Raw genomic sequence first — 16190 nt, 5'->3', positions numbered from 1 at the left:
ACACACACACACACACACACACACACACACACACACACACACACACACACACACACACACCTTACTGTGATGATGAAACAAGGGCTAACTCCTCATTAACAAAGTGCTAACTACAAAAAAAGCTATTTCTGGTTATCATACTATTATTGTTTGGACCTGAAATGCACCCTTAAGGGCATGAGAACTGGTCTCTAGCCAGTGGCTCTAGGAGGTAGAGAACTTTTTTAAGAGGTGGTGTTTAGTGAGATGACATTAGTTCTTTTGGGGAGTGGGGGATGCTGGAAGGGGTTACTAAGACTGGAGCCAGCATGAGGTGAAGAGGCCATTTCCACCATGCAGTCTCTTACCATTATATACTATGGCACTGCAGGCTCCAAGCAACAGGGCTGAGCAACCATGGACTGAAACCTCAGAATCAATGAGCCAAAATAAACTCTCCTCCTTATCAGGTGACTATCTCCTCTATTTGTTATAGTAATACATACTCTCTTAATTCTGAATAATATTTTAGTCACAGAATATTAGTCTAGATCAAAAATAACCCTTGTTGTGAGGCCACCCTGGCTAGGCACTTGTCACTCATATCTGTAATCCTAGCTACTTAGGAGGCAGAGATTGGGAGGACTGAGGGTTAAAGCCATCCCAGGCACAAAGACGAAACTCCTCACTCAACTGTCAGCTACATGGAAAGTATGCATAGGGGATGACAGTCTAGGCTGGTTTCTCAAAAATAAAAAAGGCAGGGGCTGGGAAGCTGGCTCAGTGGTGGAGCGTTTGCCTTGCATGCACGAGGCCCTGGGTTCGATTCCTCAGCACCACATAAGCAAAAAGAAAAAAAGCTAGAAGTGGCGCTGTGACTCAAGTGATAGAGCGCTAGCTTTGAGCTGAAGAGCTGAGGGACAGCGCCCAGGCCCAGAGTTCAGGCCCCATGACCGGACCCAAAAAAATTAAAAATAAAAATAAAAAAGGCAAAAATGCCTGGGAGTGTGGCTCAAAAGATAGATCCCCTGCCTAGCCTTAAGACTCTGAGGTTAATCCCTATGTACCACCAAAAAGAAGAAAAAGGGGCCTAGGAATGTGGCTCAGTGGTAGAGTCCTTGCCTCACATGCGTGAGGCCCTGGGTTTGATTCCTCAGTACCACGTAAGCAGAAAAAGCCAGAAGTGGGGCTGAGGCTCAGGTGGTAGAGTGCTAGTCTTGAGCTGAAGAGCTGAGGGACAGCACCCAGGCCCAGAGTTCAAGCCCCACGACTGACAAAAATAAATAAATAAATAAAATAACAGAAGAGGCATTTTGCGGTTCTACTTACAAAGATCAATAGCATTGATATTTTAAGTTACTATGAGTTACTATGTGTTTTAAATAGTCAGAAACAGTTTATTTTTTTATTGTGAAAATATTGTACAGAGGGGTTACAATTACATGGATAAGATAATGAGCACATTTCTTATCAAGCATTGTAGCCTCCTCCTTTGTGTCCCCTTCCCATCCCTTTGTATCCTCCCCACCAAAGTTGTAAAGTTCGTTTTTTGACATAACGACTTGTACATCTCATTGTTGCAATGGGTCCTCCTGTATCCCTGTTTTAAAGATTTGTTTTTTCCCTTCCCCTCCACATACACCAACATCATATATAGTGAAAGCAGGGGTTATACCATGGGGGAGGGACATACAAAGCAACAAAGACATAATCTTATAAATATGTTAGAAACAATAGCATGAAAGATCTCTCTCTCTCCCTCTCTCTCTTTTTTTTTTGTCAGTCATGGGGCTTGAGCTCTAGGCCTGGGAGCTGTCCCTGAGCAATTCAGCTCAAGGCTCATGCAGTCAGAAGCATTTTAAAAAGTCAACTCGAGGCATCGTTATCCAGTAAAAAGAACATGCATTCTACATGAAATAAAGCTCTAATCTTGTTATAATGAGCCAACCACAGTAAAGGATTCTCAGCTGCTCCTATCACAGTAGAGAACAAATCTGAGCAGAATATCTGGGACTGATGAAAGCATCAAACCTTGGTCCAGTGTGGTTCCCTAAATCACCCCGGTACTCAAGGACTCTACTTGAGAGTCAGCATCTTAGGATAGGGGCCAAGGAACCTCAGCATCCACCAAGCACTCAGGGAAAAACTCAGGATCAGAGGTTTGAGAAACAGATCACAGTACAACCCAGAAGCAAGATCCCAAGAGGCTAACAGTAATCAAATCAAAGAACTCTAAAATCAAAAACAAAAACAAAATCAACCAACTTTCTCTCCTCTTCCCGATCTATCTCTTTCCTACATCCTCTTTCCCTGCATGTGAGTCTTCTTGTCACTCACTCGTTCAGGCAAAACAAACCTTAGCCTTTCAAACAGGGATAAAACCCAAACTGGGACTGCTGGCCTTTAGCCTGAACTTTACTTCTCTCCTGAGGTAAGGAGTCAAGGAGGGAAGATGCAGCTATCTAGCCAGGGCTGCTACTTTCCATGCCATGAATCTTTGACAAGCCACAATGTGGTTGCACCTAGCTGTGCTTTGGCCAAACACAGGGCACTAAAGCTCCCCAAGCTCGGTGGCCTAGGAGACACAGACCTAGGCTGTGCCCTGCACTGACACTTTCAGAGTCCAAGGATATTTACTCAAACATGACACTGTTCCTCCTTGTGGTCAATGTGGTTTAGAAGCAGTTGTTTGCATCTATGCAAGGCTCAACACAGGGATTTCACTTGTAGGAGCTCTTTGTACAAAAGGCAACATCAGTGTGATCAACTACTGCTATAAAGTAGCCCTTGATTCTATTATTGGAGATAACTTGGACCTTTGTCTTCTTCAAGTTCAATTCCTAAATCTGTGTTCCAAATCCTCAGCTTTTTCTTCTTCTTCTCTCTCTCTTGGGCATTTCCTAGTATAGCAACTCAAGAATAATGTAATTCAATGTTACTTGTATGCTTTATTAGACCAAAACAGTCTATTTTAAATGCTTCATTCTGTTGTTTGTTTGGTGGTGCCAATACTAGGGCTTGAACTCAGGGCCTAGGTATTATTTCAGTTTTTTTTTTTTTTTTTTCTCAAGGCTAGCACTGTATTACATGAGCCACAGCTACACTTTAGCTCTTTTTGGTGGTTAACTGGAGATAAAGAGTCTCATAAGGGGCTGGGAAGGTGGCTCAGTGGTAGAGTACTTGCCTTGCATGCCTGAGGCCCTGGGTTCGATTCCTCAGCACCACATAAGCAAAAAGAAAAAAGCCAGAAGTGGCACGTGTGGCTCAAGTGGTAGAGTGCTAGCCTTGAGCTGAAGAGCTGAGGGACAGCGCCCAGGCCCAGAGTTCAGGCCCCACGACCGGACCCAAAAACAAAAAAAAGAGTCTCATAAGCGATACTGCCCTGGCTGGCTTTATACTGTCATCATCAGATCTCAGCCACCTGAGTAGCTAGGATTACAGGCATAAGTATAATTGGTATCCAATTATTGTTTGTTTTAAAGCAGATTGGACTTTGAACTCAGGGCCTCATGCTTGCTAGGCAAATGCTCTACCAGTTGAGCCATGCCTCCAGCTCTTTTTTGCCTAAGTTATTTTTCAGGTAGGATTTTGCATCTTTTGCCTAAAGCTAGCTTTAGACACTGATGCTCCTACCTATGGCTTCCCCCAATAGCTGGGATTACAGGTACACGCCACTGTACCTGGCTTATTGACTAAGACTGAGGTCTTGGTCTTACTAACTTCTTGCTGGGGCTGGCTTTGAGCTCAGATCCTCTCTCCCACATCTGCCTTCTAAGAAGCTGAGATTTTAGGTGTGAGCCTCTGCACCCAGCTAAGATGCCTCTTCCTTTAAAGTGGCTACCTGCATGAAGGGGGCTGTGATAGTCAGGAGTTAGAAGTGGGAGCTAGGGGGCTGGGAAGGTGGCTCAGTGGTAGAGCGCTTGCCTTGCATGCATGAGGTCCTGGGTTCGATTCCTCAGCACCACATAAGCAAAAAGAAAAAAGCCAGAAGTGGCGCTGTGGCTCAAGTGGTAGAGCGCAAGCCTTGAGCTGAAGAGCTGAGGGACAGCGCCCAGGCCCAGCGTTCAGGCCCCATGACCGGACCAAAAAAAAAAAAGAAGTGGGAGCTAGGATTGGCACTATATACACTGTTAAACTGTGTGCCTTACGATTTTTATTACATGTCCATGTTATCCATCTACTCAGATTTTTTTAAAAATTATTTTGGGGTGGGAATATGGCTTAGTGGTAGAGTGCTTGCCTAGCATGTATGAAGCCCTGAGTTCAATTCCTCAGTACCACATAAACAGAAAAAAACTGGAAGTGGCAGTGTGGCTCAAGTGGTAGAGTGCTGGCCTTGAGCAAAAGAACCTCAGGGACAGTGCCCAGACCCTGAGTTCAAGCCCCAAAACTGGCACAACATTTTGTGTTATGCATATTTTGGCACAACATTTTGTGTTATGCATATTTTACCAAAATAAGAAAAACAGCAGAAATATTCAATGCCCCCATTGCAACTGCATTATGAAAAGGCAGACAGAAGAGAATTGGATTAATACATTTCTTTCATGGCTCTACTTACCTGTATGATCTTAGAAAAATCAATTGATCATTACTGTACTTTCTGATCTCTAAAACGAGTTAGCTATTTAAACATGCTGTAAAGTACCTTCTATGTTAGAAATTTATGGCTTTAGAAAGAAGCATTCTATAACCTCTCTTAACAATACCTCAGAATTAGTTGGACTTAATTTTTTTCAGTTACTTAATAGAGCTAAAAAATAAGAACTTTAAATTCAGAACTTTAAAAGGTCGCAAATGGATTATGAATTTGCAGTCAGGTATTGGGCTAATTCTAATAAGCTGGAAAGATTTGTGCTTGGTGTTTTCTGATAAACAATGGAGGATTCAGTAAACTAATAAAAGAGTTCATTATGTTCTACTGCTTGTATTTTAGGGAAGTTAGCAACACTTACATAATACAATTGGGAAAAGAATTGATTTTTGTTTATCCAAAGCAGACTGCTTACACATGAATGTTGCTCAAAAGACTTGGATGGTATTTTATATACTAAAGCTTTAAAGAAAATGTTACTTGATTCAATATTTTAAAAGAATTCTGCCCAATATGCACCTTTCTCCTCAGAGAAAAGAATCACGTAAATCTTTTCTTTGCTAGATTTCTGTTGCTGTTCCCAAGATTGAGGTCATAGAAATGTCATCTCTATTATAAAGGACTGATTCCTTTATTAGGCAGCTGCTGAAATTGGCTCAAACATATATGGTTTTATTAATGACACAAAATACTAGACAAGGAAGGAATAAATGAACCTATTTATTCAGCATATTACAGGAAAGATGTTATGTGAAATAAAGTGCTCTGGAAGGCATACCTGCAGGAGACATGTACAAGACCCTACAGCTGATTTTTACTCAGGACTGAATAAATCATAGGCCACTTCACTGTCATCCACTAACTGATGCAGCCACCAGCCCTAGAACTCCTGGAGGCAATGGTCACTTAAAACTCTATGTAGACCATAGCTTCTCAATCTCAGCCCAATGACACCTGAGGCTGGGAAACTCTTTGGAGTGGGGTTGGGTAGTGTGGGGTGAGGGGCAGGGGAAGGTGGGAATCCTGTGCATTCTTGTCCCCCACGAGGACAAAATCATCCTACTACTAGGAAAAATCTGGTTACTATCCTCAGGTTTTCACTCAATACTTGGAAAGATTTTCAATAAAAAAAAGAAGACATTTAAGATTCAATCTTCTCTTCTTGTCAGTATTAGAAATATCCACTTCCCACTCTGGGAAACTGCTCCAGATGATTTTGGCCTGCAATCCTTTCACCCAGTACTATTAGCTTTGGATAGCCTTACTACTTAAAGCCCTTTGAGAACACACTAAATACTTGTCTTGGGTCTATCCTTGGAGATATGGGTGATATAGCTCACTGCTCTTCTGTGCCCATAGCTCCCAGCACATGCTATAGGTATGAGGGATGGTTCTCACCTAACTGACTACCAGAGGGAGGCTGCGACTACTAGCTACATCCATAGGTAAGTTTTTACCTTACAACTATAAGCATCTAAAATGTTAAAGAATTTCTATGACTACATGCCCAAAATCTCTGTTAGACCTTTTCAGTATTCACATTCTGGTTTTTATTTACTTATTTTCTTTCAGTACTAGGTACTAAATCCAGGGCCCAGTGCATGATGGGCAAATACTTATTACTTGAGCTACATCCCCAGTCATTTGATTATTTTATTTTATGCAATAATGCATAGATGGTCAGTTCTCTACATTTACAATGGGAACATAAAAAAATTGATAGATGGGGCTGGGAAGGTGGCTCAGTGGTAGGGTGCTTGACTTGCATGTATGAGGCCCTGGGTTCGATTCCTCAGCACCACATAAGCAGAAAAAGCCGGAAGTGGGGCTGACACTCAAGTGGTAGAGCGCTAGCCTTGAGCTGAAGAGCTGAGGGACAGCGCCCAGGCCCAGAGTTCAGGACCCACAACTGACCCCCCCCCAAAAAAATTGATAGATGAAGGAATTGTTTGTACTACTGAAATTTCCCCAATCTTCACCTCTTGAATTACGAGGGCTAAAATAATAGCAACAGATAAGCACAAAATAAGTCCTCAGGCCTTTGGAAATTCTATCTGCACAATATTGCTTACCAATATTGTAAGCAGTATAACACTGGAGGAGGGAGAGAAGTCACAACTTCATAAATCTGTTGTCTAATCCCCCTTACTGATTAGAAAGCAAAAGATCATAGAATTTTCCCTCCTTGCCCTTCAAGTTCTAGGATGGCACTTGGTAAAAGATCACCCCCTCCCTACCCAGTACCCAAGACTACCAGTACAGACCAAGTCCAGCACAGCACTTGTCAGTGCTTAGGAACGCCAGCCTAGGTAACATTCAGCTGACCTTTTACTGACCAAGGACAGTGTACATAATATACTTTCCTACGTAAAACACTGACATACTCATTCCAAATAAGCAAAACAAACAAAAGGCCCATGACAGATCAAGCTGCTTCTACCAACAGTCTCCTCCTCTTTGCCCTTAAAAGCAAAGTTGTTTACAAGAGCTTTACAAGGTCTAGGCACTGCTTTGAGCATGACCACTAGATCATCCCATGAGAGCAAAACACTTTGCAACAGGACTTTGGCTGTGACAAAATGGAAGGTAAAAGAATCTCCCTGAAGACTAGAAAGGGGTGCAAGGAAGAACAAACTCAAAATTTGTCACATTCCGCATAGAATACAGACCCACAGTTTCTCCTGTCCTGAGAATGAAAATAATGGGACATTAGTACAAACAGCGTGGTACTGAAAGTAAACTGATATGGCTAAAAGTGTCACTCAACCATAAGGCAGTTCTAACCATGTTTTCTAGACTACTTGAGGTCAGGTCTTAATGGAAATTCCGATCGCCCTCAAAGTTTGACCTTCACAATAAATGCAGTAGTAACCAGGACAGAGCTGGAAACATACCACCAGATCCCTCAGCTTTCCTTATGGCACACCCCCAGGTATATTTTAGATATTCTTTCCTTCCAAATGTGTTTTAACTCTCCACTGAAATATTACTATACAAATAGATATTCTGTGTAAATAAGTATATGTTATATGTATAGCTACACTTTATACACACAGAGAGTAAGAATTTTTCCCCCTCCCCTTCCCAAATTATATATTTTGTCGCTTCAGGAGTAATATGAACTTCTTAAGAATGTATGTTTGGCCAGATGTTGGTGGCTTGCACCTCTCATCCTGCTACTCAGAAGTCTGAGGATTGTGGTTTGAAGCCAGCCCAGGGAGGACTCAGCCTGTGAAACTGTTTTCTCTAATTAATCATCAAACAAATTAAAAAAAAATCATTAATGAAGTTGTGGCACAAGTGGTAGAGCACCAGCCTTAGTGAAAAAGCTCAGGCCCTAAGTTCAAGCCCTAGTACAGGCATATATACACATATGAGAAAAGAGTGTATCCTTATGAAATAAGACTAAGCTGTAAGTTAATACAGAACTTATGTGTAGCAAGAAGATCTATGAATCTTTCTAGTACAGATACCAGTGGTTGTTCTGGTCAACTATTGGTAGTATATATGACAGTGGTCCCAAAAGATTATTATCAAGTTCTTATTACCTAGTAGGGTCTTACCACAATGCACTGTGTATATGTTTGTAGTCATGTTGGTATAAACAAACCTACTGCACTGAGACCCAGTCAGATGACACTACACGCCATTAGTTACAGCACACAATACTTGAAAATGATAAGTAAGGGGCTGGGAAGGTGGCTCAGTGGTAGAGCGCTTGCCTTGCATGCATGAGGCCCTGGGTTTGATTCCTCAGCACCACATAAGCAAAAAGAAAAAAAGCCAGAAGTGGTGCTGTGGCTCAAGTGGTAGAGCACTAGCCTTGAGCTGAAGAGCTGAGGGATAGTGCCCAGGCTCAGAGTTCAGGCTCCAGGACTGGACCCAAAAAAAAAAAGGAAAATGATAAGTAACTATGTTTATGCATTCACTATACTGTCATTTTAAGATATACTTTTCCTTACATATTCAAGTTTACTATTTTCATTGCCCATGTTACTCTGGCAGTGACACACCATGTACTTACTGTATCCTGACTCATCAAGAGATGGATCAATCAATGGATCAATCAAGTTATGATGTCTACAAAAGATCGAAATCATGTAATGATGCACTTTCCAGAATGTATCCCCTTGTTAATTATGACTATTGTAATTTGCCTACACATCATTGCTAACTGTTAAATTGTTGTACTATAATTTTAACCTCTTTGTTCTTGAATATATTAAGTAAAAAGGAGGCATTAACTCAGTAGCTACTATGTTAAAGAAATTGTAACTCTAAATAATAATCTGTTGTGATTACAAGTAAAATTATTAAAAATAAACAACTCTCTCATGTCACTCACAAGTACTTCATCAGTATTTATTACATTGGCTATCCAGAAGCTTTTTATCTGTACTTTCGATAAGTATAGAGACAATGGGACAGTCATTTTAACACCATTCCATAGACTGTAGAAAGATATAAAGCCAGTAAACAAAAATGTTCCCAATTTCACATGTAATCATTTCTTCCAGTCAGTTCATTAAGCTCCTGCTCATGCCAGAGCACCTAGATGAGGGAGCTCTATGGCCAGTCAACTCATAGTTCTGCTACTGACTTCCCAGGCAAGGGAGTAAATGATTTAACCACTCATTTCTCTGATCAGCCAATAATGCAAACTAGTACCCTTAATGGAAAAGCACACATACTCCTAAACAGGAGACCTACTATCTGGTACCACCTCTGCAAATTACTGTGGAAAATATGGACAAGTCATCTCTCCCCATCTAGAACCCCATGGGTGTGTACAAAGAGATCCTGTACTCTAATTGCCTTGGCATGGCTACTTGGCATACACAATCACATCAAAGAAAATGTACTCTGGATTAACCTAACCACTAAAAGACCTAGTAAATTTGTTTTTTAAGTGCATGGAAAAGCATTGGGAAAAGATTGCAAGGAGGCTTCTCTATTTGAATTAGATACATCTGTATCCAAAAGAATTCTTCCTAGTCCTTTTGAACCATACCTACTGAACCATGCCTGGATCAGTAATGCTCTACTTTATTTGTAATTGGTAAACAACTGCTAGCTTTGGGGAATGCTCCAGGGGTTATATAGCAATCTGTATTTGAGAAAACAATTCCTATTTGCCCAATACATATCCTGCAATGACAAATCTCTTATATATATTCGATAATCCTCACTCTACCCCCCATGCCCTTCATCATGTCAAGTTGTTCTAAGCTGAATCTTTCTCCCCTCCCCCTCCCCCTCTCAGCCTCCTAAGTGCTAGGATTACAGACAAACGCCAACCCCCTACCTGGCCCCTGTAAGAACATTCTTTACCTCTGAGGAAGACTAAGAAAGAGTGTTCAAAATAAAAACAGTAATAGGGCAGAAGGCAAAATATATCTTTGATAGACAAGAAAGTTTTTTTTTTACTATTATTTTCAGCATTATGACAAAGTAAAACAAATCTCCTTTCCCATAATCAGCACAAAAAGTTATCTGCTGAGTGCTTTGACTTCTTTATGTAATGTGTTGTTTCTAGTACTCCTTTTCAAAACACTGAGCTGTTATTTAAGTCAATCATCCTAAAAGGGGGGATAATCATTGGGAAATCATCTGTACTAGATGAAACAGGTGACTGACTAGTTTTCTGTCCAGCAGAGTACCTCTCTCTCTCTCTCTCTCACACATACTCACACACACACACACACACACACACACACACACATTCACACACATCCCAGTAACAAACAGTGCTTACCAGTTAGGTGATTCTCAATGGAGCAGGAGCGAGCACATGTTACATATATCTCTCTCACTGTCTCTCTGTCGCTCTCTTTCACATACACACACACACACACACACATACACACACACACACTCTCTCTCTCTCACAGAAGTAACAGTGCTTACTAGTTAGGTGATTCTCAATGAAGCCAGGCAAAACATCTTCAAGGGCAGGTGAATGAGTATTTGGTATGTATCCTTTCTATGTACTGGGTCCCTATTGAAAATATTTACTCCTACAATCTGTACTAAATCCAAGTCTACTGATACTCTCATAGAAACTGTATTTGAAGGCAAATGTCTAAGATACTTCACCATGGTCATCTAAGAGGTCCTCCAGCCATTCTCCTTTTTCTTCATAATCTTAGCTAGGTAAGGAGGACATTTCTCTTTGAACAGTGTTAGCACCTCCCTCATATTCTCCCACTTTTCCCCCTCCCAGCCCCTTCCATCCCCCAATTAATACAAATATAAACAATTTTTCCTGAGTTTTGGTTCACTGAATTCCCATGTCACCAATAACTCATAACTCAACCTCAACCACATATTCCCAAGGTGATATACAAATGTATTATTACCAATAGCTATAATCCCTCCATAATCTCAATTTCACACACCATGTCATTCCAGTTCCCTCACTACAGGGCCTCAAATCCAACTCTCCTTCCACTACCCCAGGACCTTGACACTACCCCTTTTCATTGATTTCCTTTTCCCCTCTACCACTTTAGACTCTGTGGTCAATCATTGTAACTAATCTCTCATGATAAATTCCTTGCCTCTTACATGTTGTGAGAACTTGCTTGGAAAAAATACAACTGACCACCACCTTGTGGCCACATTACTTAAGGAAGTTAGGGAACGGGCCTACGTATGCACACATCCCAGCTACCTAATTTCACTTCAAATTTACAATTGTCAAATATCTGGTACCAATGATTCTTTGTTTTTGGTGCTGGGACTCTACCAGTGATTCTGTACCCATAACAGATGTCCTATATGGCCACCTGGCATATGTGTGCGTGCGTGCATGTGTGTGCGTGTGCATGTGCGTGTGTGTGTGTGCACGCGTGCTGGATCTAGGGCTTAAACTCTGGGCCTTGATGCTATCCCTGAGATGTTTTGCTCAAGGCTAATGCTCTACCACTTGAGTCACAGATCCACTTTCAGCTCTTTTTTTTTGGTGGCTAACTGGAGATGAGTCTTATGGGGGCTGGGAAGGTGCCACAGTGGTAGAGTGCTTGCCTTGCATGCATGAGGCCCTGGGTTCGATTCCTCAGCACCACATAAGCAGAAAAAGCCAGAAGTAGCACTGTGGCTCAAGTGGTAGAGCGCTAACCTTGAGCTGAATTGCTGAGGGACAGCACCCAGGCCCAGATTTCAAGCCCCACAACTGGCAAAAAAAAAAAAAAAAAAGTCTTATGGACTTCCCTTCCTGGGTTGGCTTAGAACCGAAATCCTCAGATCTTAGCTTCCTAAGTAGCCAGGATTACGGGCGTGAACCACCAGTGCCCAGCTCCACCTGGCTTTTGAAACTACCCAACTGAACTCCACAACTGGACCAAGAGCTTCTTAAGGGTAGAGGCTAAATCTTAGTTTTAGGTAATTCTTATAGCCATAACAATAGTAAGCATATCATATGTAACTTCTACATTCTCACTGAATTAACTATTAAACGTAAAAAATCCCTAGCAATGTTCTTTTGGCTCTTTCTTCAAATGAAGACCTGAGACAGGGAACAAATCTAATGGCTTCAGATTATTTTAATGGCTCCACCCATATCCAAATAATTTAAAAAACTTGACTACTTTTAGTCTCAAGTTGCTTACCATTTTTCATCACTACATTGGACCAGACATTAGCATTCAAGGCTTGCACAATTCGCTTTACTCCTGTAGACTCAGGAAAATCATCTAAGCAGGGAAAGAAACATATGTATTTATACTTAGGCTTACATATATCTACATAGACTCATATATGTGTGTTTATATTTCTCTAAAGCCATATTTTCAAGAACTTTTGGCTTAATCATATTGCTTATTCATTACTTCACACTGTAACATGTGTTTGGATGAAGATATGAGGTATATTTATCTTAAAGTCTTACAAGTGACATAATTTTTGAAAGAATGAGACTTTGGGTGTAATATCCAGGCACCAAAAACGCAGTTTGCAATGGAGAGCAAGAAGCAATAACATGACATTTGACATTTAAAAGTGTCACAGATGTTTGAATATTTCATTTAAATAAGTGAAGAAAAATGGCTTGGGAACATTTTATATTTAAAAATTCCAGGAGGGTTTTCACTTTACCTAAAGATGACATATCTAAAAATCTATTTTAAGATTACACACAATTACCAGGTATAGTAGCACAAGTCTGCATGTAATACAAGCATTTGGGAGGCTGAGGAAGGAGATTACCAAGTTTGAGGCCAGCCTGGACTACACAGAAAATTCCGGGTCAGCCTAGATTACATAGTGACATACTGTTGCAAAAACATCATACTGAATTAATACAAAAATATTGTTCAAAGGGACAGAGATTGCAAAATGGTAAGAGTGGGATCCTGACACTTGAGAACAACAAAAAGAAGAGAATATCCTAGTGCCATAAATAAGCAACTCCATAACATGCTTACATTCATAAAGTCGGGCACAAGTTTTAAGAGACCTAAAAACGTGGAAGGACAAAGTGTACCTACTCATTTTCAACACTCTCGGAATAAGTACAGGAGGCCAGGCATAGTGGATTGCCCTGTCATCCCAGGTACTTGGGAGGTAGATAGCAAGAGGATCATGATTTGAGGCCAGCTCAGGTCTACCTCCCACTTCCACCCCCTAAAAGATAGGTAACAAGATCTATCTCAAATAGTACTACCAAAAACAAACAAAATGAAGATGTGCCTTTAGGGCCTCATGCTTGCTTGCTATGCAGGTGCTCTACTACTTGAGCTCTACTCCCACTTCTTTTCCCCCCACTTTTTTTTTTTTTTGTCGGTTGTGGAGCCAGAACTCTGGGCCTGGGTACCGTCCCTCAGCTCTTCAGCTCAAGGCTAGTGCTCTACCACTTAAGCCCCAGCGCCACTTCCAGCTTTTTCTGCATATGTGGTGCTGAGGAATCGAACTCAGGTCCTCATGCATGCAAGGTAAGCACTGTACCACTGAGCCACCTTCCCAGACCCCTTTTGTTATTTCTTAAGGTAGGGTTCCATGGTTTTTGCCCAGGGCAGCTTAGACCATAGTCTTCCTATTTATACCACTCAAACAACTGAGCTTATAGATGTGTATCCCCATGCCCAGCTTTTTTGTTGAATTGGGATCTCCTAAACTTCTTGCCCAGGTTGGCCTCAAACTGTGATAATGCCAATCTCCACCTCCCAATTAACTGCAATTATAGGAGTGGACCACTACCCATGACAATATTCTGCCTTATTTCATTATCATTCTTTTTCTCTGGCAGGATTCTATTCCTATAGATAACATCTCCAATCTCTGAAATACCATAGTACTAAGTATTGTTTTTTTTCTTATGAGAATTCAAATATTTGTATTCGGGTGCTGAATTACAAGGTTTGGCAGACTAAAATTTCTTAGCTCATAAATAGGGATGAATGGTCTGGACAGCAGTGGAGGCCAGAGGGAAATGCTGGGTGTGTTTTTGGTTTCAAGTGTCCCCAAACCACATTGGTAGGTATGAGGTACCCATGAGGATTTTGGCCTTAATTTACTCTAAATTCAAAAGAAGGCATATAAATTCTATCTGTGAATATAGGACCAACCTTCCGTGTCTGGCATCAGGGAAAGAACAAGGGACTGGGGAAATGACAACAATTTTAGATAAATTACTATCATCCATTAAAGCGAACAATAAACATTTTAAAAGTCCAAAATGGGTGATGAAACAAGTAGAGGATTATTACATTACTATAAAAGCACGGTGAATTTTTGTTCATATCTTTTCAAACAGTTGGAGAAAAACTGTTTGTTGAAACTCATTATGATTCTTTTCTGCATTAAAACAAACTACCCCCCCTCAACCTAAACGCCAGGCTTCCTGTGGACATACACTTACCATCTTCTTCAGGCAATTCCTCAGGACTAAGTTCAACCAATTCAAAGCCATGTTTTATGCACCATTCTTGAGCTTTTTGTCGATTTACTCCTAATATGCAAAAAAGAAATTTCCATATGTAAAAGTAAAATACGATAAACATCCCCTGCAATACTCTTGACAGATCTTAATGTTTTCCCCTTAGTTTCAATGCTATTCTCCAGGCATTTAAAATCAGTAAAGATAGCCGGGCGCCGGTGGCTCACGCCTGTAATCCTAGCTACTCAGGAGGCTGAGATCTGAGGATCGTGGTTCAAAGCCAGCCCGGGCAGGAAAGACCGTGAGACTCCTATCTCCAATAAACCACTAGAAAACCGGAAGTGGCGCTGTAGTTCAAGTGGTAGAGTGCTCGCCTTGAGCTGAATAGCTAAGGGACAGCGCCCAGGCCCAGAGTTCAAGCCCCATGACCGACAAAAAAAAACAAAACAAAATAAAATCAGTAAAGATAAAAGGGGGAAATGAGGACAAGGAAGGGGTGACATTGTCCAAACATCATTTTATTAATAACCAGATTTTTGGAACTATAGCTCCCTTGTACAACTATTTAATAATGATACTTTTTTAAAAAGAAAGAAAAAAATACTCCTTCTGAAAGCAATGGAAGTATCATAAGAGTCTAAAGGGAAATACAGTCGCCAAAAATATTTTTGTAACTTAACAGAATCCTATGACTCTGTTGAGGAAACAAAAGGCACTCTGTCTACAAGAAAGGACAAAGGTATCTACCATGCTGAGTATTAGTAGCTACTCAAGAGGCTAAGATCTGAGGATCAAGGTTCAAAGTCAGTCTGGACAGAAATGTTTGTAAAAGTCTTATCTCCAGTTAATCAGCAAAAAGCCAGAAGTAGAGCTGTGGCTTAAGTGGGAGAGCATTTGCCTGGAGGAAAAAAAACTAAGGGACAGTGCTCAAGCCTTGAGTTGAAGTCTTAGTGCTGGGGCATGCATGTGTGCCCCCCCCTAAAAAAAGCTACATCCCATCTGAGGGCCTTACCATCTTCACACACTCTGTCACAGACCAAAATCATCACCTCAGGTAACCATGTTTCCGTCAGTGGAAGCCATGAGGAGACACTGTCAAGACCCGATTTCTAGAAAGAGCATATAAGCAAACAAAATCAGAAAATGACCCATTAAGCACTCACAGCAAATGCCGCCGCCGCCACCACCACCACCACCACCACAACAACAACAAAGAAAAGATACCAAAATTTCCTACTCAAGGATCCCTGGAAAGCAAAGTCTTACTTGCGTGCTGTCAAAGTAAATCACAAAGGCCTGGACAGATTTTGCAATCTCTGCAGTGATGAGGAATTTGTTTGGCACGACACACAGATTGATATCTGCAGAGTAGTATTTATTATCGATGGTCCATGGGTAATATCTCACAGCATCACTGGAAGCTGGTTCCACAATAACATCTTCTGTTCCAAGGATATCTAAATAAATAACACAGTATTCCCAAGGAAAGTGAAAAAACAATATACAATGGTCAATTTTTTTTTCAGTAAGATAACTAGATTAGCTACCTCCCTTAGCTAAGGATTCTAAAGGGATCTTCATTCGGATATTTTCTTCTCTGATCAACTGATTACAATGGTAATGATAACTTTTTTTTTTTTTTAATCAGTCGTGGGACCTGAACTCCAGGCCTGGGCGATGTCCCTGAGCTCTTTAGCTCAAGGCTAGCGCTCTACCACTTGAGCCACAGCACCACTTCTGGCT

At 41.1% G+C, this 16190-nt stretch overlaps 1 protein-coding gene across 4 annotated transcripts in view; it reads right to left on the bottom strand.

Annotated features, from left to right (window-relative positions):
• The window catches only part of Aagab (alpha- and gamma-adaptin binding protein), a 42848-nt gene that overhangs the window by 7736 nt on the left and 18922 nt on the right, over positions 1–16190 (bottom strand). For all 4 annotated transcript variants that reach the window (XM_013010207.1, XM_013010209.1, XM_013010208.1 and 1 more), the window contains exons 2-5: positions 15714–15904; positions 15460–15556; positions 14430–14519; positions 12184–12267 (exon numbers count right to left, since the gene is read on the bottom strand). In XM_013010207.1, coding sequence (XP_012865661.1) covers positions 12184–12267; positions 14430–14519; positions 15460–15556; positions 15714–15904 — 462 coding nt within the window. The remainder of the gene's footprint in view (positions 1–12183; positions 12268–14429; positions 14520–15459; positions 15557–15713; positions 15905–16190) is intronic.

The sequence above is a fragment of the Dipodomys ordii genome, unplaced genomic scaffold (assembly GCF_000151885.1).
Source record: "Dipodomys ordii isolate 6190 unplaced genomic scaffold, Dord_2.0 Scaffold11, whole genome shotgun sequence".
NCBI lineage: Eukaryota > Metazoa > Chordata > Mammalia > Rodentia > Heteromyidae > Dipodomys > Dipodomys ordii.
The sequence above is the reverse complement of the archived record's forward strand: the minus strand, read 5'-3'. Positions and strand labels throughout refer to the sequence as shown.